Here is a 26,800-nt window from a genome sequence, read left to right as displayed (position 1 = left end):
ATTGTTCACGATTTCTATGATTCTTCATGAATATTCTTGCATTGAGTATGATTTCTAGAAATTTTTTCTGAAATTTCTACAGACTAATTATGTTTCCTAATTGTCACGATGTCTCTGTATTGGTCTTGATTCTTAGGAGAGATCTTAATTGTATATAAATTTGCGATGATTTCCATTCAACACTTATGATTTCTATTAGTTCCTTAAGATTTCTATGTATAGGCTATGATTTTTATGAGTTCGTATGGATTTTTCTATTAGTTCCTTAAGATTTCTATGTATTGGCTATGATTTTTATGAATTTGTATGGATTTCTATGTATTAGTTTTTTTTTTTTTTAGAGATTGGCCTTAATATTTAAAGTTTGTTATTGATTTTTAAAGTTTACTCCTGTTTTCTATGCTTTGGTCTGGATTTCTATTGATGCCCCTGATTTTCATGAATTCGTCCGGATTTCTAAGCATTGCTTACGATTTCTATGAATTCCTCCTGAATATTCTCGCATTGCTTATGATTTCTAGGGGATTTTTATGGATATCTACAGATCAATTAAGTTTTCTATGGTTTTGTCATGATGTCTTCAGATTGGTCTGGATTCTTTTGGATGATCTTGATTTTTACAAATTTGTAAGGATTTCCGTACAACACTTATGATTTCCATTAATTCCACTAGATTTCTAAGCATTGGCTATGATTATTATGAATTAGTGAGAATTTCTATGTATTAGTCAGGATTTTTTAGAGATTGGACTAAATTTTTAAAGTTTACCATTGATTTCTATAGCTTGCTCTTGATTTTTATGCATTTTTCAAGGTTTTTTTTGCTTTGGTAATGATTTTTAGAGAAATACCATGATTTCTACACATTGCCGTTGATTTATAAGGTGGTCTTGATTTTTAGGGTTGCCCCAAATTTCTACAGTTTGCTCTAGAATTTTATGAATTTGTCATGGTTTCTTTGTTTTGGTAATGATTGTTTAGAGGTTGAACATGATTTCTACACTTTGATCAGGATTTCGATAGTATGGGCTTAATTTCTATGGTTTGGTCTTGAGTACTAGGGTTGACTCTGTCTTGTAGATAAGCGCCTTATGATTTTTCATGGAAAACACTGCCATTCTTAACTTTAATATTTCATGGCGATAAAGCATAATCAGAGGTAAAAGAAGACTAAAAATTATATTCTATGCATCAGTCGCTTTTGTCTCTTCTTGCTTTGTAAGAACGTCCAGCCTTGGACACCTGGAACACCAGCCTTTCTTGGGTGTAATATTTCTTTACAATAAGGCATAATTGCGTTTTGTGGACGTAAAAGAAGACTAAAACTTGTATTCTTTAAACGAGCTGCCTTCCGTTAGAAATAGCGAGTTTTTCTTAACACTAACAAATTTTCTCTTCGAAATAACAACTTTTTCCTCATTTTTAATTACTATTATAAAAAAAATTCTTGGAATTAACAGGTTTTTCTTAATAGTAAAAAATGTTTTCTAATAATAGCTAGTTTTCCGTTAAAGATCAGATATTTCTCTTAGAAGTAACAATTTTTGTTTATGATAACAAGTTATCTGTTAGAAGTAGCAAGTTTTTCTTAACACTAACAAATTTTCTCTTCGAAGTAACAACTTTTTCCTTAGTACTAACAAACTTTTACTATCTGAAATGTGTTTATAGAATGGATTATGAACTTAAAAAGAGAGATAAATGAAGGGAGAAATTCAAATAAGGAATATTTCGGACTCTATTCGAAATAAGAAAATAGTTCTAAAGAAGGCATAAGCCTATAGGATAGAAGCGAAGTGCTAGGACCAGATAAGGAATGAACAAAGAACTACAACACTTATTTGCAAGGAGAAAAATTAAGCAAAAGAAACTAATCTTAAAGGAGTTAAAAGGAAAAATGGGAAAACAACTGAGAAAATGGAAGATATCAAGGAAGTAGTGAAATCCTTCTTCAAGAATGTATTTACAGGAGAGACAGATGAAGGAAAAGAGATTGTACGAATTCTTTCGGAAGATTGAATATAATCAACTGACAGAGGAAGAAAATAATATACTAACGGCGAAATTAACAAAAGAAGAAATAAAAAAAGCTATAATGGAGACGAATAACAACAAAACACCAGGACTTGATGGAATACCAAACAAATTTTATAAGACACATGTCGAAGAAATTGCGGAACATCTGGTAGATATTTTTAATGAATTACTAAAAAAATGATGATATCAAGATACAGTGTTTGGGGATTATAAAATTAATACCGATAAAAGATAGCCCTGAAGATCTCAACAACTGGAGGTCAGTTAATATCACAGATTGCGATTACAGAATTATGTCTAAAGTATTAGCAAACCGTCTAAAAAAGGTGCTACCATCCATACTAAGTGTAAGTCCAAGAGGAGGACTAGAAAACCGCAAAAAAGCAGATATGTTGGCTAATATAAGATATGTAATAATACAAGCAGGAAGTCGAGAGGAAAAAAGAAAATAAATTACAGGATAACGAGGTATGATATTAAAAAGACTTCGATAAAATAAGAAAAAAAATTTAGTATGGGTCATGAATTACTAAGTTTTCCACGAGACATTCATAAAATGGATGAACAGGATAAAGAAAAAATAGTACAATTTATTTGCGTGAATAGTGATGTTAGGAGACAATTTGAAACAGAAACTGCAGTACGCCAAGCATACCGGCTGAGTCTTATACTGTTGTAATTATATTTTGACCAATTAATTAAATATCTAGAAAACAAAATAAATAGCATTATAATAGGAAATTTAGCGATAAAGTTGAATAGTTTTGTAGATGATCTGACAACATTCACAGAAACTGAAGGTGATTTCAAATTGGCCGTTCAGTGTATAACTGAATATTGTGACATCTTCAAGCTACAGATCAATATAAATAAGTGTGAAATTTTATCATTGGGAGACGAAGTAGAAGAGGTGTGTGAGGGGATCCCCAGAAAACAAAAATTAAAATACTGGGTATGTTTTTTCAAAGAAGTTGGAGCCGAATGGAAAGTGAAAACTGGATAAAAACAATGTAGAAATTCAAAAATGTCATTAGACCAGGATATAGAAGAGGTTTGACTATTCACCAGAAGGCTCATTATATGAATATTTATGCTTGCCAAGTTTTATGGTATCTGTCCTTTGTTTCAGAGCTCAAAAAGACATATCTAAATCAAATTGTGAGTGAAATTTTTCCAGTACATATGGAATGAAAAATTTTCACCTAAATTAAAAACAGACAATATGTTCATACATAGAAATCATATAGGCCTTCAGGTCATACGTTTGGAATTTAAGATGAATAACTTTCCAGTAGGACAATTTTGGAACAAGTGCTGAGGAAAAAAGAATCACAAAAAAGCGCTTGGTATGAAACATGGAAATGAAAAGAAAAGAAATATCCTCCAAAATATAATCAAGCATCCGCAGAAATGTTTTGAAATAGAAAAATTGGGAATGTCGCTTGAGATAAGCGTTAAAATTGACAAAGAAAAACTTAAGGGATATTACGAAAAAAAGAAACAACTTCCTCTATTAAAATTAATTGAAAAAGGTAGTTATAGTGAAGAAGAGGTGGACAAAAGTTTCATACTAATAGAAGGTTGCCTGTTTCCACCAAAAGTTAAAGAAAACATGTTTTTCTTTATGCATAATTTGTTACCCACAGAAGAGTAAAAAGTAAGAACAAATATGAGTGGTAGTAAGGGACTATGTAAGCTATGTGAGACAAAACTAAAAAAGCAATGTCACGTTATGTCAGAATGTGAAAAAATTCGAAGCAAATGCAACAGGATTCAGAAAGTTATTAGCAATTGTTACAGGTAAAAAGATGAAGTTAATTTAAAGAAAGCTTTGTATCTAAAAGAAGACAATGGGGTCGATATAAGGACAATAGTGTACATAGTACCGCTTTTTGTTGTTACATGTGAAAGCAAAAAGAAAATTAGAAGGAAGATCGTGATGTGATAAATCGCGCCGAAACAGAATGAAATAGGATAAGGATTATGAAGTTTAAGAAAATTGAGGACATATTTGGTCTGAAGTAGAAGGGAATAGTTTTTGTGTCTAGGTGGGCAAGGATGTGTTGTTAAAAAACAATTTTAAAAAACTGTTTTTCATTTTTTTTTCAATTTGTGCTAAGGATCTAGGTAGAAGATTAGAAAAGGGAGTATTTAATTCTGTTATAAGAAAATTGAAAGATGTAAAGTATATTGGAATAGTGTCAGATATTAATTTAAATATTTCGAACTTTTAATGAAGTGTTTGATTTCAGAGTTTTGTTAGAATTTTTAGACTATAATAGTTAGCTTCAAGATTTGTTCAATATTTTTAAGTTTATATATTAGGTAAGATTTAAATTTAATTGAATGTTTAGAAATTTTGGGGATTATGATTGATTATAATTTTAGAGAAAATAGAAATAATATAGGAATTTGTAGGGTTAAAAAAATTTATAAAGATTAGATTTGAAGTATTTGTCACTAATATTATAGAGTTTAGATTTGAGATCTTAGATTTGAAGAGTTAGATTAGAATTAGTGGAGTTCATTTTATATATTGAGGGGGATACGATTCGCCTGGATTGTAAAATGTTTGATTTTTGGGAAATTTATTTGAGGATTGTTGTAGCTGTTGTAGTTTAATATTTCTTGTCAATAAGGCATAATTGTACTTTGTGGGGGTAAAGGAAGACTAAAATAATAATATTCTTTAAACGAGCTGTTTTCTGTAGGAAGTTGGAAGTTTTTCTTAACACTAACAAATTTTCTCTTCAAAGTAACAACTTTTTCCTTAATACTAATAAACTTTTACTTAATTCTACCAATTTTTCTTTGAAGTATCAGCTTTTTCTTAATAGTAACAGATTTTTTTTAACAGTAACAAGTTTTCCTTCAAAGATAACAAATTTCTCTTAGAATTAGCAATGTTTTTCTTATGATAGCAAGTTTTCTGTTAGAACTAGCAGGTTTTTATTAACATTAACAAATTTTCTCTTTAAAGTAACAACTATATCCATAATACAAATAACCTTTTACTGAATATTATCAAATTTTTCTCTGAAGTAACAGGTGTTTTCTTAAATGTAAAATTTTTTCTAATAATAGGAAGTATATTTTCAAAAATAAGATATTTTCCTTAGAAGTCAACGTAATGTTTTCCGTTATCCGTCAAAGATAACAAATTTCTCTTAGAAGAAATAGTTTTTTTTAGTCTATGCTAACAAGTTTTTTCTTAGAAGTAATATTTTTTCTTTATGTCAAGTTTTCTGCTAGAAGTAACAACTTTTGTCCTTAATACTAACAAAGGATTAGTTAATACTGGATTCGTTAATACTCTTGGAAGTAACAGGTTATCTTAATAGCAACAAATTTTCAATAATAGCAGCAAATTTCCCGTCAAAGATAGCGATTTTCTTTTACAAGTAAAAATTTTCTGTTTATGATAATAAGTTTTTTGTTAGAAATAACAAGTTTTTTTTAACACTAAAAAAAAAATTCTCTTCGAAGTAACAACTTCGAATTCCTAATAGTAACAATTTCTTCTAATAACAGCAAGCTTACCGTCAAAGATAAGATATTTTTCTTAGAAATAACAGTTTTTTTGTCTATGATAAAAAGTTTTCTATTAGAAGTAGCAAGATTTTCTTAACACTAACAAATATACTCTTCGAGGTAACAACTTTTTCCTTAATACAAACAAACATTTAATTAATACTATCAAATATCTCTTGGAAGTAATAGGTTTTTTCTTAAAGGTGACAGGTTTTTTCTAATAGCAGCAACTTTTCCGTGAAAGATGAGAAACTTCATTTAGAGAAATTAGAAATTTCTCTTTAAATCTCTCTTAGAAATTTCTCATTTTTCTCCACGTTTCGTTTTGTTTAATGTTTAGTAGGTTAGCATGAGTGGTCATATAAACCTAAATTAAATGAACCTAACTTAAACGTAGACAATATTTTACTTCTAAGAGAAATATCTTATCTTTGAAGGTAAACTTGCTGTGATTAAATTTTTTTATAAGAAAAGCTGTTACTTCCCAGAGCAATTTGATAATATTAAGTAAAAGTTTTTTATTTTGAAAGAAAAAGTTGTTAGAGAAAATTTTTAGTCTTAAGAAAACTTGCTACTTCTAACGGAAAAGATGTTTTCATGAACAAAAATTGTTACTTCTTAAGAGAAATTTGTTATCTTCGATGGAAAACTTGCTGCTATCAGAATATATTGTAAATATTAAGACAAAACCAATTACTTCCGAGAAAAAGTTGATAATATTGAATAAAAGTTTGTTAGTATTAAGGAAAAAGAAAAAAAATTATAGGTATCTTATCTTTGACGGTAAACTTGCCGCTATTAGAAAATTTTGTTTACTATTAAGGAAAAACCTGTTACATCAGAGAAAAATTTGATAATATTAAGTAAAAGTTTGTTAGTATTAAGGGAAAAGTTTTTAAACATTTGTTAGTGTTAAGGAAAACTTGCTAGTTCTACAGAAAACTTTTTATCATAAACAAAATATTGTTACTTCTAAGAAAAATGTTTTATCCTTGACGGAAAACTTGCTGCTATTATAAAAAATTATACTATTTAGAAAAAAGCTGTTAGTTCTAAGAGAAATTTGGTAAAATTAAGTAAAAGTTTGCTAGTATTAAGAAAAAGTTGTTACTTTGAAGAGCAAATTTGTTAGTGCAAAGAAAAACATGCTATTTCTAACAGGAAATTTGTTATCATAAACAAAAAGTTGTTACTTCTAAGAAAAATATCTTATCTTTGCGGGAAAACTTGCTGTTATTATAAAAAAAAACTTTTACTATTAAGAAAAACCTGCTACTTCCAAGAGAAATTTGATAATATTAAATAAGAGTTTGTCAGTACTAAGGAAATATTTGTTACTTCGAAGAGAAAATTTGTTAGTATTAAAAAAAACTTACTACTTCTAACAGGAAAAAGCTCGTCTAAAGAATATAAGATTAAGTCTTCCTTTACCTCCACAAAATGTAATTATCCCATACTGTCGAAAATATTAAACCAAGAAAGGCTAGTGTTCCAGAAAAAAACAAACATAATCCCTGACGTTATTACAAAGGCGACTCATGTATTGAATATAAGTTTTTTTTTACCTCCGATTATGCCTTATCGTTATGAAATATTAAAGCCAAGAAAGGCAGTGCGCTACAAGAAAAATCACACGGGGCTTATCTACAAGACATATTCAACCCTAGGACTCCGGACCAAACCCTAGAAATCAAGACCATACCATCGAAATCATGATCCAAGTGTAAAAATCATGGTCAACCTCCAAATAATCATTACCCAAACAAAGAAACCCTTACAAATTCATAAAATCAAGAGCAAACTGTAGAGATCAATGGTATTGTGTAGGAATCATGGTCAGCCTCTGAAAATCATTACCAAAACAAAGAAGCCCTGACAAATTCATAAGAATCAAGAACAAAGTTTTGAAATAAAAAGAAAACTTTAAAATATAAAGTCAGTCTCTAAGAAGCATTGCTAATACATAGAAATCCTTACGAGTTCATAAAAAACATAGCCAATACATAGAAACCTGGTGGAACTAATAGAACTCTAAAGTGTTGTATGGAAATCCTCACAAATTTATAAAAATCAAGATCATCCCAAAGAATCCAGATAAATCCGGAATAATCATTCAAACTATAGAAAACATAATTGGTGTGTATAAATCCAGAAAAATCCCCTAAAAATAATAATCAATGCAAGAATATTCAGGAGGAATTCATAGAAACAGTAAGCAATGCTTCAAAATCCAAATGAATTCATAAAAATCAGGGACATCCCTAGTAATGCAGACAAAAAATAGAAATCCAGATCAAACCAAAGATATCAAGACTTTTTGCTTAATTTTTGGTTAAAATTCTATTTAAGTTTGCTTAAATTGTACCTAATTACTTTCGAACAAACATCCACAAGTATCAAGTTTCACGAAGAAATAAACAAAAAAAACAACAACGTGTAACAAGTTTTACAAAGAAAAAATATGATAAAATAAGTATCACGAAAAAAAAAATCATCAAAGAATAAAAAAAATTATGTGTAAAAACGGCATTTGTACTCAAAAGAAGGGCAAAAAGCTATTGCATGAAAATTCTGAGATAGTTAACCCTTTCAGACCTGAACCAAGAAGAATTTGCGTAAAAATTCTGAAAATAGCAGAGAGTGATCTTGGAGGTTCAACTAGAACATATTTATTTTAAAAAAATTTATTTCATTCCAAATCCAAACTGTTAATGGTTACCATATGGTCACGTCAGGTATATACAGATACTATTTTAGGTGAAAACTTGTGAAACAGTTGCGATCTGAGTTCAAACACAGTCGAACTTTGCACTTCGAACACATGATTCGACTGGTTCCACCCCTAACGCACTTCTCATAGTGACACCTTCCCTTTTCAGTCGTATCCGAAAAATGCGAGGTCTGGTCAAACCTCATTGATTCCCAAGGCATCCCGTCTCGCGAGGTAGACGTATTGCACTTCGTCACTAATAAGGATGGTCTTCCAACTCGAGGACTTTGAGATACGCCAGTAAGAACCAACCAACGAGCAATGTCCATTTTGAAGTACAGTAGAGACATATGCTGAACATTGGTCTGCTTTCACTGTCGGCGGTGTTTCAGCCAGGCGTTGTTCACAGCCATGTCAAAGAAGTAGTACACAATCCTCATATACCATTTCTTCGAGCGAATGTCAGTCCTGTAAAGCTCCAGGAACATGTCAGCAAGATCTAAGCCCCCCATTGATTTGTTGTAGTCACGGACGATTCGGGGGTTGTCAACTTCGACGTATTTCTGTGTTGTGCCATCCTATCTCTGATACTTATCAATTGGGTTGAATGCACAGTATGACGAAGCCAAATGGACTGGTTTGTTGTCATACCATTTTACTACCGATACTTCTGAATGTCTTTCAAAACAGAAGTCCACTGACCCTCGTCCATTCTTCTTCATGTTGGCGTCGGTATTTAGAACAGCGCCCCTCATTCTGTTGCTGCGTATCGTACCCCATGACTCGATGCCATATTCAACCCGAAGCTTGTGAATGAGATCGATGCCAGTATAGAAGTTATCAAAGAACAGCTTGAAGTTCATGAACCTTGGCAGATTTTCTACAAGCCGAAGGACAACGTCAGTACCTTGGCCAAGTTCAGAAATTTCAACAGATCCTTTTCCTGTATGTATCTCTATGTCACACACTATTCTGCTGATGCCGGATCTCGTGAAAACCTTTACAGCCCACGAGTGGGGCTTGTCCTTCAAGTACTGTCGAAATCCAATTCTTCCTTTGAACGGGATCATCTGTTCGTCAATACTTTCGATCTCTTCAGGGTCTATTTTTTTCAGATTCTCCCTGAATGCTTCATATAGTCTGCTGATCTTGAACAGTTTATCATGACCAGCCTCTTCTTTCGGTATCATTAAGGTGTCATCGCAAATGTGGAAGAAAGATCTCAAGCTGATGAACCTATCTGCTCATGGTATCAGCCACCGGGGAATATCGTATTCCATTCTCCCAGTACATTCTCAGAGCCGGAAGTTTGAGAATGCTCATAAGCATTTGAACTCCAAGAAATCTGTGCAGCTCTTCAAGAGAAAGTTTCAGAACAAGATTTTTCTTTCTCATGGCATTCAGGTTCGTTTGGTCCACAATGTTTGAAAGAATTTCTTCTGTGATAAACATTCGGAAGAGATCAAGGGGCGTTTGTACCTCGTCATAGTGTGGCATAGAACCCTTCCAGGTAATATCTCGAGGTTCGGGCTCCGTTTTTATCCACTTGTATTGCTTTGCCTCCTTTGCTACCTTCTGTTTTGCTACTGGTTTTGCCGTGACCTGAGGAGCATCAGTTGGAGTTACTAGACTGGCCACTGCTTGGGAAGGAGCATTTTTCTTAGCTATTGTAAGGACAAAGGGTTCAGCAGGTGCAATAACTGTTGCTGACTGCATTGCAGAAGAAGTTGCCACTGGTGCTGATGATGTGCTTGAAGAACTGTTTGACGCTGCTGTGTCATTCAAGCCCGGGAGAGGCAAATCGAATTGATCCGTGTCATCGCCATTGTCTAACTCGAACCTGCCAAGCATTAATAAAGGGATGTCGTCTGTGTGGTCAATATCCTCTTCATCACTTCTGTCTTCATTGCCATAACAGTTGAGAGAACTTAGAGGTTGAAATTCTTGTTCTGGATTGTCTGGTGCCCAGTTTGGGTCGTCGTAGTCGGACGAGATATCGAGATCTGAATCACAATGAGGTATGAATAAAAGCCTTGCTGCTTCTTCTGCAGTCATTTTCTTGGTAGCTCTTCTACTTCTTTCCTTGATCAGTCTCTCTTCCAAGGGCTTAGGACCATGACCTCTCATGGAGTCAGAGCTCGTGCTTGGGCCAGCTGAAATGAAATTCAAGGTAAGTCCATCACTTAATAATAATAATATAATGCAATAAAATAGGCCATTGGCCTCTAAACTTGCTTGAGGCATCACACAAAATAGCTCTTTTACACTTGTTACCAGTAAAAAGGAGGAACAGAAAGAAAATGTGCCTATTCCCGATCATAAAAAGGACTTGCTGCCTCGTTTGCTGTACAAATCTGCCTAGGTGTGGTTTGGCAATGAATGCCTGACGTGACCATTTGGTAACCAATCGTTAGCAACCTTGTTTGGGGCTAAACTACAGCTCAGAATCAGACTAGAGATATCTCATTCGAAAGATCGCATTCTTAGCTACAAAGTAATATCATAATCAGGCTCTGAACTTACCAGAAACGTCCAGGTCATCGAGGTCAAAATCTCCATCTTTCCTCTTTTTCGACATTTTATGTTTTGTCTAAACTTGGACGCTCGCTCGACCGCTCGGGTAAAGCCTTGAGGGATAATAAATTCAAACGCGATAGAGCCAAGCAAGCGCTATCTAGTGGAAAAAAAATCACGGTTGTAACTTTGTCGAGTCGAGAGAAAAAAAATAGGGGGCGAGGTTTATCCGTATGGTGACCACAGGCATGAAAGGGTTAATCTATACGAAAAGCTATGTCCATTTTGTGCCTCGAGTTTCAGAGGCAGTAGTACCGTACGGTTGCAAATTAATTTCTAAAGATGCACGTTGTCCTATAAAAAAAGGTTAACATATAAATTTATTTCTAGCCAAATAGTCTGCCCCTAAGTAAAGCGGTGTTTTCAGGCTATCCATGGTACGAAACGACAACTCTAGATAAAAAACTGCTCAAAAGGCTATTGCGTGAAAATTCTGATATAGTTAATGTATTCAAAAATCTGTATCCATTTTGTGCCTCGAGTTTCAGAGGTGGCAGTTCCGCATGAGACGCTTTAGTTTCTAAAGGTACAGGTATTCCTATAGAATAAGGGTTAACATATACATTTATTTCTAGCCAAAAAAGTCTGCCCCTCAGTAAAGCGGTTTTTCAGTAAAGTGGTAAGAAACGACAATTCTAGCTAAAAAAAGCTCAAAAAGCTATTGCGGGAAAATTCTTTGATAGTTAATCCATTCTAACTATATCCATTTTATGCCTCGATTTTCAGAGGTGACAATGCCGTCAGAGGCACGTTCGTTTCTAAAATGTGTCATTGGTTAGAAACTGTGAGAAAATAATATCAAGAAAAAAAATTGATAAATATATAATGCAGTCGTATGTCTTGTACTCCTGTGAAATGCTTTGAAACGTCTTGAAATGACTTCCCTTTGTGACTTGAAATTACTAAGCCTTTGCATGTTTTGTTGTTTTCATTCGCGTAGTCTTGTCTAAAAAAACACTGTATTTCGTTAAATGCTCTCGGAAATACGTCAATAGAGCTTAAAACATGTATGGAGGTCTTTAAAGAATTTTTTTTTCGTAGTGTGAATGGGCTAAAAAAACAATCTAACATACACTCAAAGAAATATAGCTCTAAATTTGGCACTTATATCAGTCTGTCCTCTAGAAATGATTGATATGAGGGAGGGAGGGGGAGGAGATACTCGTATTTTGTCATGATGGTTTGAAAGATTCATAGTCATACCTCAAAAATACTGTATTTATGTTAAGGGCTCTCGGAAATATGTCAATTGTGTCTAAAAATTTCTGTGTTTCAATATTGTTTGTAAATTCGTTTGAAATAATAAAACTTTTATTAGAATAAGCGTCATCCTTTAGATATATTTCTTAGGACGACCAAGGTGTTTACACAATTTAAGCATTCCTTCCGTCTTTATCACTAAAAATAAATTTGATTAATTGATTCTGGAAATAAATGTTCCCTCTGCACGTTTTATATCATCGATGTTACATCTGACCAGAAGAAGACGGACTGAGCTTGGAATCCTGCCTGTTGCGTCATGGAATAGACAGAGGTGTTTCGTGCGACGTCACGGGAATATGTTATTTTTGGAAAGTTTTGACAAGGGCAGATTACGGGGATTGGCTTGTTAGTCCTGATAGTTGGAGCGCTGTCCCATTGGAAGGAAATTGACCCTCAAGTCCTAGTGAAGTCAAAGAAAGAATATAAAAAATAAATACGTTGAGCATTTTGGGCAAAAATATGTGTGCACTGTCATTACATGTGATGAGCACGAGTATTACGCAGCCCCAACGTGTTTGCCGTGCTTGGTTACAATTGGGGGTTCCAATGGGTCCGGACTCAAGGTGTCATAAAATTGGTTCATCCATATTACACTTTACCCTTTAAAACGGGGCAAGTCGTGTGACAACATTGGAGTGCAGGGGAGTGTGTTGTGGGAATCTCACCAGCTGTGTAGCCTTTAATAGAACACCTGGAAACAGTGACATGTTGTGGGAATCTATGTTGTGGGACATGTCTTTGGGAATCATGTTCTGGGATATTTTGTTAAAGGCTCTCGGAAATACGTCAATAGAGCTTAAAAAATTTATGGAGTTCTTTAAAGAATTTTTTTTCGTGGTGTGAATGGGCTAAAAAACAATCTAACATACACTCAAAGAAATATAGCTCTAAATTTTGCACTAATATCAGTCTGTCCTATGGAAATGATTGCTAAGAGGGTGGGAAGGGGTGAGGGTAGCCGTAATTTGTCAAGATGGTTTGGAAGATCTATAGTCTTCCCTCAAAATTACTGCATTTTATTAAGGGCTCTCGGAAATAGATCAATTGTGTCTAAAAATTTCTGTGTTTTAATATTGTTTTTAAATTTTTTTGAATTAATACAACTTTAAATATATTGTTTAGGACGACCAAGGTGTTAACATAATTTAAAAATCCCTTCCTTATTTATCGCTTAAAATACACTTAAGTAATTGTTTCTGGAATTAAATATTCTCTCTGCACGTTTTATATCACCGATGTTACATCTGACCAGAAGAAGAGGGCTAGAGCTTGGAATCCTGCCTCTTGCGTCATGGAATAGACAAAGGTGTGTCGTGCGACGTCAAGGAAACTTGTTATTTCTAGAAAGTATTGAGTAGGACAGATTACGGGGAATGGCTTGTTAGTGCTAATGGTTGGAGCGCTGTCCCATTGGAAGGAAATTGACCTTTCAAGTCCTAGTGAAGTCAAAGAAAGGATTAAAAAAATAAATACGTTGAATATTTCGGGCAAAATATGTGTGCACTGTCGTTGCGTGTGATGAGCACCGTCATTACGCAACACTACCGTGTGTGCTATGCTTGGTTACTATTGGGGGTTCCCTTTGGGTCCGGACTCAAAGTTTCATAAAATTGGTTCATCCATATTACACCTTACCATTTAAAACGGGGTAAGTCAAGTGACGTCATTGGAGTGCAGGGGTGTGTGTTGTGGGAATCTTACCAGATGTGTACCCTTTAATCGAACACCTAAAAATAGGGACATGTTGTGGAAATATCACCATCTGAAATAAGATTGCGTCAATCATATTAGACCTTGAAATAGGAGACGCATTGCAAAGATATGACGGCTGGAGGGGCTATTAGCTCCACTTATAGACTCCATATCTGACCCTTAAAAATCCACAGTTAATATCCCTATCTGACCGTTTAAAAGGTGAGGGTATTTTGTGAGCTGTTTTCCCCATATTAGAGCGTTGGGGCGAGGGTTTTAATCCTTAAAGACATAACTTTCAGACCTTTGAACTACTTTGAACAAAATCGCTATCAGAAAAGTTTGATTGTATGTGTTTGGGGAAAAAGTGAGCGTGAGAGGGGGGGGGGGGTTAGTCATCCTTAAAGACCTAATTTCTGGAACTTTCAACTACGTTGAACACAATGAATATCTCAAAATTTTGAATGGATATGTTTGGGGAAATGGTCGGCGTGAGAGGGGGGTTAGTTGTTCTTCAATCACCTTCTACTATTAAAAAGGGCTCTAGACTTTTTAATTTGCAATGGAATGAGCCCGTTTTGAAGTTTCTACGACAACTCCCTCTATAAGACTTCATATACACCAAGGCATAACTTACAACCCCACGCCCTGAAGGCTGCGGGGAGGTTGTCATCCTCAAAGACCTAATTTTCAGAACTTTCAACTACGTTGAAAAAAGTGTTTATCTCAAAATTTTGATTGTATGTGTTTGGGGAAATGGTGAATGTGAGAGGGGGGTTAGTTGCCCTCCAATTACTTTCGATTATTAAAAAGGGCACTAACAATATCAATTTCCAATTGAATAAGCCCTTTTTGAAGTTTCTACGACAATGCTTTCTATAAGAACCTTATATGGCCCCAGGGCATAGCTTACAACCTTTGCCATTAGGGCTGTGTGTGTGGGTGTGGGGGGGGGAGGCATCCTTAAAGAAATAATTTTCAAAACTTTCAACTACGTTATACAAAATGGCTATCCAAAATCTGATTGGATGTGTTTGGGGGAAAGGTGGGCATGGGAAGTTAGTTGCCCTCCAATCACTTTCGACTGTTAAAAAGAGCACTAACTCTTTGAATTTCCAATCGAGTGAGTCTTGTTGAAGTGTCTGAGACAAAGCTGTCAATAAAAACATTAAATGTCCCATGGCTCAACTTATAACCCTTGCCCTGAAGACGTTTGGAGGAGTTTCCTGCTCAAAGATATGGTTTCCAAAATTTTCAACTACATTGATCAATAGGTCTATATCAAAATTTTTAATGGATGTGTTTGGGGGAATGGTGGGCGTGGAACGGGTGTTACTTGCCTTCCAATCACTCTCGACTATTAAAAAGGGCACTAGCCATTTCAATTTCCAATCGAAAGAGCAAATTTTTAATTTTCTACGACAACACTTTCTATGAAAACCTTAAATGCCCCTAGGACAGAACTTATAGCCCTTGCCCTGAGGTCTGTCGGGGCGTTGTTACCCCCAAAGACCTAATTTTCAGAACTTTAAACTACGTTAAATAAAATTTCTATCTCAAAATTTGGATTGGATGTGCTTTGGAAAAAGGTGGGCGTGAGAGAGGGGGTTGGTTGCCCTCCAATCGCTTTCGACTATTAAAAAGGCACTAGCCCTTTGAATTTCCAATTGAATGAGCTCTTTTTAAAGTTTCTACGACAACGCTTTCAGTAAAAATCTTAGATGCTTCCAAGGCATGACTTACAACCTTTGCCCTGAGGGTTGTAGGGGAGTGTCCTCGTCAAAAACATAATTTCTATCTGGAAATCAACTCCGCTGAACAAAATGGCTATCTCAAATTTTTATTGGATTTGTTTGGGGAAATGGTGGGCGTAGAAGGGGTGTTAGTTGCCTTTCGATCTCTTTCGACTATTAAAAAGGCCACAAGCCACTCTAATTTCCAATCGAATGAACCCTTTTTGAAGTTTCTACGCCAACTCCTTCGATACGAAGTGCCCTGGTCTAAAGAACAAAAAAAGTCTAAAAGAAAAAAAGAAAAATTTATATTTTGCGAACATCGTTCTTTACTTAGGCAGCGCTGTTGGGCTGCCTATGATACCATACAAATACATTAAAGTGATTCACAAACAAACATACTTAGCAACAATAGAGAAAAGTTTTGTCAAGACAGTGGAACTCAATTCAGTGGATATTTCAACCTTATGTCCAAGGGCCGTCTTCAGCACAACACAACACTAAAAATGTTTTTAACATAACTTTTAAAACAGCCCTAACAACAATACTTCCACAAAATTCAAGCAGGACTTATAAATAAAGTTATATGAGATGATGGAACTCTTTCTAACCAAATAAAATAATTAAACAAAAGTTTTCAAATAAACCTTGCTTTTTCGGCAGCAAGCCTTAAAGTTCATTTCGTAACAGGTTCACTACTATTATATATATTGGTTTAGTAAAATATTTAGTTCGATCAATTTAATTAAATTTGTGCATAAAGAATCTAATGCATATTCCCCTAAGTCCCTATTTAAAGAAATATTATGATTTATTTTGAATCTAATTTCAATTTATTCCCGAACTACATGTTTGATGCCTAAATCATTACTGTTGTAATCATTTGTGACTTTAAAATTATAGGTGAAAACTTCATATTGATTAAAATTTTGCAAATATTTTTTAATTTTGCTGTGATTTTGGGGATTTACAGAAGATAGATTATATTTGAGGGCTAATCGGGAGCTTCACATTGTGAAACATGACTGATTTTCCGGAAATGTCTTTTTAGTCTACCGTTAGTTGTATTATTGATAAAAAGAAACGAGACTCTGTTACCAAAGAGAATATCTCTGATAAAATTTATTTCTACTTTTGTGTGAATCGAGCAAATTTTCAGGGCTTCTATAGATAGTAAAATCCACCTTATCAGTACTATGAATAATTAACACATCTAAAGACATTAATTTATTTTCAATTTCGATTTCTAGAGTAAACTGCAAAAATCTATCATAAGTATTAAAATGACCTAAAAAAAAACCAACATTTCCCTTCCCCATGATATCAAAGTCAATTCACGTCATCTATTTAGCGACCCCAATAAATATAATTTAATAAAATATGAACTTAATGCCTAATTTTCGAGTTTCTCGAAATTAGTATTAGCCAGTAGTCCAGATAAAGGTGCTTGAATGTGTAGCCCTTTAATTTACTGGTTTAAGGAATCACGGATCAGAAAACACATTGAAAACTTATTAAAAATTTTAAATTGGGTACTTAAAACTTCAAAATCAATTTCTGTCGCTGAAACTTCGATTAATTGGTAATTTTCTTCTATTTTATTTTTTAATAATTTACTCGGATATAGCCACATTTAATTTCCCATACACGGAAACAATGGCAAACTACTAACTATTATGTTTTCTGATAAATATGTGTTATTAAGTTTTTCAACTAAATCTGCCGAATTACTAAAGTAAGAATTTTGAGAGTACAATAAATGTTTGATAGCTGTGCAAAGCAATTTTCTAATATTAGAAGCGGAGGATTTAGTATATTCTACAATAGGTCTTAAGGAAATACCTTGCTTATTTAATTTTGGTAAACCGTAAAATTTTGGACAGAAGCCACCATGGGGGAGAATTTATTATATAATTGTGGGGTGTTTTTTCTATTCTGTGTTAGCTGCTTTAGTTCATTTATAACATTATTAGCACACTAATCAGTAGGATCATGATATTTTTATTTTCGTCATTTAAATGCGAATAGATTTTGTTGCTATATTCTTTCGTATCCATGACAGCAAGTGAATTGTATTTTCTTTTTTGGTTACTATAATAGATAGATCTTAGCGGAAAGTAGTTAATATTTTAAAGTCGTGTAAATTTTCTTTTGTAAAATTGGTAGGAGACTTACCTTTTTATGGCTGTAATAAGGGTATTTATAAAACAAACCCTAACTTCCTCTCGGCTAGAAACAGATGTGTAGTATTTATGCTAAGTGGACTCTAAAGAGGAAACTATACCTGCCAAAGAAACTTGTTCTGGTAGAAAAGAGAAGTTTGACCCGTTTCCAGCATATTGATTTACTGAGGTTAAAACGTTCTAGAAGAGAGGTTAACAATAGTGGGTCCAGGAGTGAATCTTGAAGAATATTAAATAAAAAACAAGTTTTTTCAACTGAAAGTAAGGAGCAACATTAAAACTTAAAATAAACAGAAATTATTACGTATATGAGGGGGTTCACCCCCTAGTCAGTAACTCGCTCTTTACGCTAAGTTCGAATTTTGTTCGAAACCCCTCAATCACAAAGACTGTTTAAATAGAATGAATAGGTCTTTTGAAAGTATTAAAAAACTTTAGCGTGAAAAGCGAGGTATTCACTAGGGGGTGAACTCTCTCATATACGTAAAAATTTCTGTTTGTTTTAAGTTTTAATATTACTCCTTACTTTTAGTTGAAAAAAATTGTTTTTTTATTTAATTTCTGATCTTTTTTTAAATAATGCTGGGAAATCAGTAGTATGGGACCAATACCTTTAACGGGCCTATAGGACATTACTTTAACGGGGTCTATAGGACATTACTTTAACGGGGCCAAAAGGACACTAATTTAATAAGGCCTTTAGGACATATCTTTAACGGGGCCTATAGGACATTACTTATCCGGTTCATAGGGCATTACTTTTTGCGTTGCCCTCTCCCATCACACAGGTCGCCTATTACTTTATGTGGCTCCCTGCCCTGACATAAAAGCGGTCTATTAGTTTGAGTGGTGCCCTCTCTTACCTTACAATAGCCCTATTACATAAAGAGCCCTGTCCCACCATACAAGCGGGCCCATATTCGAGTTACTAGTCCCTCATATTCTCTCTCTTAACAACATAAATACTCTACAAGATCTATCATTTTTTCAGAAACAATTATTCACAATTATTTTAGAATTCTATTACTTTCAGCGCAGCCATAGGAAATTGTTTTAAGCGGAAACTTTTATCTCAAGTTCTCCAATAAAAAACTTTTCACTAGCGTTGCCAAGATTCCAGCGGATGCTCTGTCCTTATCTCAAACTAAATTTTAGAAGTGAATTTGAAGTGATATTATATCTTATAAACGAAGGTTTATTATAGGTTATAATACGCAATTGGATGAGATCTTTTTTTTGTACTCTACTAGTATTGAACCGATTATTGATTATTGACTATTGATTATTTATTCTGACTACAACTGGGCTGGTATCATTATTGTAATTTAATGGCCATGTGCTTTCAAAAGATGAAGAGAGCCCTACTGTTTTCTTCCCTAGTGGTCTAAAATGATAAAAATTGTTTAACTGCAATTTTCCCAATTCTACCGACTACATAACCAAATTCATAGATGTCGCTATAGTTAACTTTAGTTATAGATGGTGGTATGTTTTCTTTTCCAACGACACATTTTTTAGCTTCTAAGTGACTTCCAATTGATTTTATGAAATTTGTGTTTGATGTAGGAATCGAACGTGAGAACCATGATTACCTAAGGTAAAAGAACGACACACTACTCGACTGAGCCAACAAACTATTGAAAATATTATTATTTTAGAAATAAATTCTAATGCATTCAACATTAATTTTTCATTCAATATTTAACAGATTTTTCAACATTAATGAGGCATTTTTCACCTCACAAACTCAGCTTGGTAACTGCATCATGACAGCTTACTTTATCGAGCACACCTTTGCGTTTTATCGGAACATTTAGTGTTTCCGGCAATTTAGAGACAACAAAAGTGTTGTGGGAGTCAGTTGAAGGCGTCGCACGGGCAAGCAGTGGTGGAAAGTGATTATCATACGAATCAAACTTACTTGAAATAGTCTGTAGGAAGTGTTCCCTTCTGTTTAATTTTGCGTTCAAACTCGAATAAACCAGAGCAGGGATAACAGGTATCATCATTTGGAGAACTAATTACAAACATCGGTAGGTCTATGCCTTCATCGTCACATTTCACGAATATGCTTAACATATCCTTCAGATGGCTTTTCAAAGCCTTTGGCCCCTGTCTTCTCAGAAGCGCAGTCCCATCGTGGAGAAGTTTTTTAGCTTCAATTGCACTCGGCAATTCCAGAAAAAACTCCTTTCAAAACTTCGGTATTTATTTTTCAATCACTCCATTATCACGGTTAAATTGCAAAAAATTTAAAACTGGCGAAAAAACAAGTCCATTATTCATTATTCACTGTACATATCATAACAACCAGATACCAATAAGAGCCAGATTTCAATAATTGAAGGAAGCGTGTTATCTTGCTACCAGATCCCCGCAATTTAAGGGAGTAACACTCCCGTCAGGTACAACGGCCCTTGCGACAAGAAACTTCCCTCTTCTGCTCGTTTATTAGCGAAACTGAATTATAATCAGATTATTAAATCAAATTAAAAAGATAGAAGAATAATAGGGCACCTTATATCAATGAATAAATATATCCAATGGTAAAATAGTCTGTAAATATCAATTTATTATTGCGAAACTGAAAATGTCATAAGAAATTGTCATGAAAAATTGGAACCCATAAATATATTTCTCTTCCTGGCAAAGAAGAAGGCAAAAAAGGGAGTTAGGACCAAATTGGCTCTTTCCTTCAGCTCTAAGCCTTTGGAAAGTCTAATAACTACGTCTTTGGGGATGTCATGCTCCCCCATAGTCTGAGGGAAAAGGGCTGTAAGTTATCCAGAATCTTCCATGTCATATTTTGGTAGTATTGAAAAATAAAAAGGAGTTTTCATAATGAGCTAGCCACCATAGGCGTGGGCGTTCTGCAATGGGATGACATCACCTTTGTGGTATGACATATCTTTTGTAGCTCAAATTAATTTTGTAAAAGAACAATAATAGAACAATAGAAACAATATATTTTAAACAAATGATAATATTTGAAGTAAAATGAAGAATTTATGATAGTTAAGTTAAATTTCTTGTATCTGTTAGAAAATTATGTAATGAAATAGTATTAAGAGGAAAGAAGATAGGAATTATTAAAGAAATAGGAAAAAACATCACTAACGTAAACAAAATTCTTACCTATTAAATATTCAAGAACCATATTCCAGCCAATTATGAAGGCTAGAAATTCTCCCATTGTAACATAAATATAGCTATAAGCTGAGCCTGAAGTATGAGGGACTCTAACTCCAAATTCAGCATAACAGGCACCTGAAAAACCATAATTTTGCACTTTTTTATTTTACCAAGTTTCAAAATGCTTAAATATATGTAAAGTATCACAGTTTTTCTAACTTGTTTGCCAAACTGGGTGTTTTTTAGCCTAAAACTGGTCTATAGGCGTAGTTATACCTTTTTGGATCTGACGACACATTACCCCTTTCGAATCCCGATCCTGACATTTATTTTTATAACTCCTTCAAGATGCAGGCGTTTGTTACGTAATAGGGGATGTTTTCTTCAAGAAATTTGTGTTCGTTATCTAATTAGTTATGTAAAGTTCAAGTGTTTGTTATGTAATTGGGGTCTGTTTGTTCACTATTGCAAATTTCTTCTTCGAGATTTCTTTGGTTGTTACGTTAAATGTTTAAGAACCTGCATGGGTCAGGAAATACCATCAGGGTCCTGCCTAAATCAAGATGCAAACATAAAAGTTACGTCAAAGTTTTTTGGTTGTTTAAAAACCTAAAAAAATCAGGGAAAACTTTCAGGGCCCTCCCACGTAGGGAAATAGTCCAACCTGATCACAACCCAATATTTTTCTACTTTACAAACATAGCCTTTGTTCTCATTATTCTTGGCAAATAAAGGAATTTCCCGCTATGTCCAGGAGCAAAGAGCAAACCGTTTTGTGTTCCTATATTGATTTTTCAGGAACACACGATCCCCGTTATACGTTATTATGTACACCTGGATCTTACGCAATATTATAGTACATTTGCTTGTTATTTAATGGTATAGTACACCTGACTGTTGCCTGGGCGAAACGTTAGAAGTCTAGCTGTTTGATTCTCTAATGGCTTTTGTCAGTTAGTCCATAATCACCAGTGAGAGGGTCCAGATTAAAAACTAATAAAGTGGACAGACAGGAAATCTTTTTCCTTCGGAAAAATGGTCAATTTTAAATGATATTTTTCAGTGATTGTCAGTGCAGAAGAGAATCTTTGCTTAGAAAATGATTGACGATATAATGAAGAATCAGTTTTCACCTGTGGACCATTGTCTGACACTTATGTATTGTGATTCCAAACCCATTAGTTAGTTTATTGATATACTAATCGAAATAAAACAAAATGATATTGCACATATGTTTTAAGATCCCCCGTAGTTTCAGTTACTCTTCCAATTTCTCTAGTAAGCCAATAAGTGACCAGCAACAGTTATTTGCTTTTGAATATTACCTAGACATTTATTCTTAGAACCAAAGGCTCTTTTCACGGCCAGCAAAATTGATAACCATCACTCCATAAATCATACCATAGAATTACGCAAGAATTTTGGTAGAATTAACAGTAATTCCGATAATTTCTGGCGATAATTTCTTTATATATTCATATAAGAGACTACTATCGGAAGCCTCGGGTAGAATTACTGTAAAATTTTGGTAGAATTTTGCTAGAATTGTATTTAGTGTCAATAATTTCTGGTGATTATTTGTTTATTCGTTCATTTAAGAGACTAGAATCAGGAGCTCTGCGTAGAATTACAGTAGAATTTCGGTAGAATTATGGTAGAATTATTAATAATGTCAGTTATTTCTGATGATAATCTCTTTATGTGTTCTCATAAGAGAATAGTACCCTTGGCTTTGAGAATTACGAGTAATGCCAATAATTTTTACTGATAATTTGTTTACGTCTTCATATAAGAGAGTTGTATCAGGAGCCTTGGCTAGAATCAAGATAGAATTTTTTTAGAATTAGAAGTATTTTCTATAATTTGTGACGGAAATTTGTTTGTGTGTTCATATAAGACATAGAATCAGGGGCTTTGGGAAGAATTACGGTAGAATTTAGGTAGAGTTACAGTAGAATTTCGATAGAATCACAAGTAATAGCAATAATTTTTGGTGTTAAATTGTTTGTGTCTTCACATAAGAGACTAGCATCAGAATGTTTTGGTAGAATTAAGTGATCCCATAACAATAAAAAAAGGTTTGCCTGTGATTACACGTCGTTTTTGGTCTATTTTATAACAAGAGCTCCTAAGGTTTAACATCACTTCTTGGCTTTAGCAGAAGATTTGATCTATTGCAGTTTGGTTTGTCTTTAATTTTGTATCTTCTTATTGTTTAAAAAGGACTTAGAATTTAAAACATTCCTTGAAAGACACTTCCCCTATTATTCCTAAGGCAATTTCAGATATTTTCATGATAAAAATATACTTTAAATCCGTTTATTCATGTTTTCGTAAGGCACCCCCTACTTGAATTTTAGATATAGTTCTTAAGTTTTAACATCGCTCTTTAGCTTTAGCAAAGCATTAGATCTGATGCAATATGTTTCGTCTTTAATTTTGTATCTCCTTATTGTTAAAAAGTCTATAAAATTTGAAATATTTCTCGAATGAACCTTCCAAATATTTCCAATAATTATTTAAAAAATAACTGCTCCTTGACCCCCCTCTGGAATTCCCTCCTCATTAAGAAGGAATTTTCAGATATTTTGATAGTAAAAATATAATTCAAATTCATTGTTTCGTGTTTTCGCATGCCACAACTAACGTGATTCAGCCACCCCATGGCAAATCACGCCATAATGGCGCACAGAACTTGAAATGCTGAAAAAAGATAAAATTTAAGAACAAACGCGTCAATTAAAAAAAGACTGGAACTCTAGTAACAAATTCCAGGGGGAGGGTGGTTAGTAGCAGAAAATTTAAGCCATATTAAAAGATATTTTTGAGACCTTTTAGTTTGAACATAAAATTCTTTATGCCTCAGCTAGGCCTTCCTGTTTGACAAGACTAGACCCTCCTGATTGAAAAGCAAGCATTTGAATAATATTTTCTTCAAATTTTGCATACTCTCGATAGAGGTAAATTTTTTCAGTAGTATCCCCATAGGTACTTTTACGACACCCATAGGGAAATTAACATATGTTTCTTGGTTATGTTGTTTGATGTTTGATGGTTATGTTGTTTCTTGTTTATGTTATGTTGACGTTTTTTGGTTATTTTGATGTTGTTTGACAGTTATATGTTTTAGTTACGTTGATTGTTGATGTTTGATGGTTATGTTGTTTGTTGGTTATGTTGATGTTTGATGGCTATATTGTTTGATGTTCGTTGGTTGTTGGTTATGTTTGTTGGTTGTGTTGTTTGATGGTTATATTGTATCTTGTTGATGTTGTTTGATGTTTGTTGTTTGATGGTTATGATAAGTTCGGTGTTTGTTGGTTATGTTATTTTGGTTATGTTTGATGCTTATAATGGTTATGTTGTTTGATGAATCCTGGTTATGTGATTTTTTGGTTGTTGGTTATGTGACTTGATGGTCATGTTGTTTGTTATGTTTGCAGGATATATTTGCAATAATTGCTGTTACTACCCAGTATAACCCCTTTTTTCAAGCACCCCTTTTTTTTTCTGTGACAGTCCTCTGACGTCAAATTACACATCCCCGTTTAAAGCATATGTTACACCAAACGGCAAGCCTCTTTGTTTTTTTTTATGAAATGACCCTTTATTTTTCAATAACTTGCCCTCTGACGTCAAACCTACACAATACGGTTATCGGTTGTATTAAAAGGACCAGAGTTGTCAAGACTCCGTGACACACCCCTCGGGACTCCAATGAAATAATACGACTTATCCCGTTTGAAACAGAGAGGACTAATATGCCTAACTTTGCGACCGAAACACATGAGGGAATCCCTGCTTTTAACGTAATGACAGTTCACAACTTACGTAATTATTGTGGAACACTGTCAAGAAATTCTGTTTTTTCGCCCAAAACCCCCAAATCATTTTTTCACTAACTTAATGGCAGTACACACTTTATGTAAGGTCACCGCATCTTACGCATGGAGAGCGCATCCATCAAAACCAAATAATACCATGTTGACATTTTTCGCCCAAAACCCTAGAAATTTGCTTTTCCGGCGTTTAATTTTTTGCTCAAAACCCTTTAATGTTTTTTCTTTTTCTAGAGTTTTTGACCCTGCCAGGACTAGAAAGGTCACCCCCTTCCAATGGCATTGTGCTTTAACTGGAAGGACTAAGCTGATATTTACAGTATTTTGCATCAGGAACCCTATTCTTAAAATAACCTATTGCATGACAGCTAATATTCCTCATTTTTGGCACTCGGTAGAACGATGCGTAACTCTCATTATTTGATACACTCCGGGGGCACTTTGCTTTCAACATATTAATAAAGGGAAATGCGTGTCTTACTCGTGCTAAGGACTACTTCTTAAAAACACAGACATTGTAAATAAAATAAAAAATTTTTCAATCAAAATGACAAGTAATAAAACATTAGAAAAAGAGTAATAAAACATTAAAAAAGCCGTATCGTTAATATACCCAAAAAGAATCGTATATTATAGAAAATCAGGGCTCTTAGTATACAACCCCTGAGGGAAGGGAAGAGTGAGTGATATTAGACATGAATTAAAAGTGTTTCAAGAGCTTTTAGGGAAAAAATCACTTTGTTATTAAGATAAATTTAGGAATATTTAACAACATCCTAACAATAGGTTTAACCCTCCTAGCAGCATTCCTTTTCTGAGGGTGCATTGATAATAGACGTAATTTCTTGTGGCAATATTGTGGCTTATAAAAGAATAAAATATATAATTTATTGCATGCGTAATTTAAGGAAGGACGAGGGGAGAGGGCTCCAGGGGAGGGAGACTGTCGGGGGGGAGGCCTATTTTCCGATCAACAGCTCAACACTGTTATTTTTATAATTTTTTGTTACGAAAAGCGGTAATTTCAATTGTTTATTTATTGTTATCCTCCATCTGTCCACTAAGGTACCGAACTGCTAGGTGCTCGCCTCCAAGCAACTGTCCAGTCCCCCTAGCAGTTTGTCTCAGCTCGATACACTCCTAGGGCATATTTTCCAGCAAATATATCAAAAGGCGCAAAGGAGGGAAAATTCCATTTCCATAAGTTCTTGTTCCCACACATCCAGTGCACTACGGGGGAGTTTGGTCAGTGTCTACTCACTTCAGGGATGGAATCCGGAGTTCGGCTAGGCGATAAAGGAGGTTAAAAATGATATTGCTCAAGATACCTTAACAGGTAGTATTAATAGGAAAATTATCATAGAGTTTCCACGGCAGTCCTACAAAATCACATCATCCCTGTTTCTACCGCTCAGCTAGCAAGATTCACACCCCTGGCAAACCACCCTAGATTCCAAGCGTTCTAATATTTCTTCTTTATTGCCATGATAACTGGTGATTTTGGTGAATTGTTTTTCTGGCAGATTCCCAGGATTTTTGTGACCAAGTCTAATATGAATGACGCTAGTGTATCTCTCAAGTTAGACTAAAAGGACCAGATAGGGCTCCAGTTCTGCATGTATACACACGTGCTGCGTATTAACGGCGATGTATATCTTAAGCAAAGATACCTAAGGGGAGAGCTTGGAAGATCATCGTGCGATGATGAAATGACATGAGATATTTATTTCAAAAAAATCACTATCACAAGCCCACAAAGGGTTGAATTCAGACTTTGGAGTCGACAATAGAAATGGTTACACTAAAAATGCAGAGAACAACAACGAAATAGAGAAAGCCATAATGAACATCATTTAAAAGTCAATAATTAAAAGTCAATTAAAAAATTTAAAGAACAAAAATTGGTCAAACTAATCTTAGAGTGAGACATAAATGCATTAAAAACTGGTAAAAACTGGTAAACTAAACTTAGAGTGAGACATAAATGCATTTAAATTAAAAGGGATACTAAGAAAGTGTCAACAATTCAACTACAGTAAATCAATAAAAGAGTTAAAAACAATAAAAACTGGTCAAGAAAGGGGGGGGGCAAGCAAAAGAGTGCAA

General features: G+C 34.2%; 1 protein-coding gene across 1 annotated transcript in view; it reads right to left on the bottom strand.

Annotated features, from left to right (window-relative positions):
• Window positions 1-26,800, bottom strand: part of LOC148951691 (putative cationic amino acid transporter) — a gene marked incomplete at its 3' end in the record, with an annotated part of 330,385 nt that overhangs the window by 167,774 nt on the left and 135,811 nt on the right. The window contains exon 4 of the mRNA XM_089091193.1: window positions 20,859-20,990. Within this exon, the coding sequence (XP_088947319.1) occupies window positions 20,859-20,990 (132 nt within the window). The remainder of the gene's footprint in view (window positions 1-20,858; window positions 20,991-26,800) is intronic.

Source organism: Artemia sp. Qi Xiang Cuo, chromosome 6 (genome assembly GCF_049724085.1).
Source record: "Artemia sp. Qi Xiang Cuo chromosome 6, ASM4972408v1, whole genome shotgun sequence".
NCBI classification, from domain to species: domain Eukaryota; kingdom Metazoa; phylum Arthropoda; class Branchiopoda; order Anostraca; family Artemiidae; genus Artemia; species Artemia sp. Qi Xiang Cuo.
The sequence above is the reverse complement of the archived record's forward strand: the minus strand, read 5'-3'. Positions and strand labels throughout refer to the sequence as shown.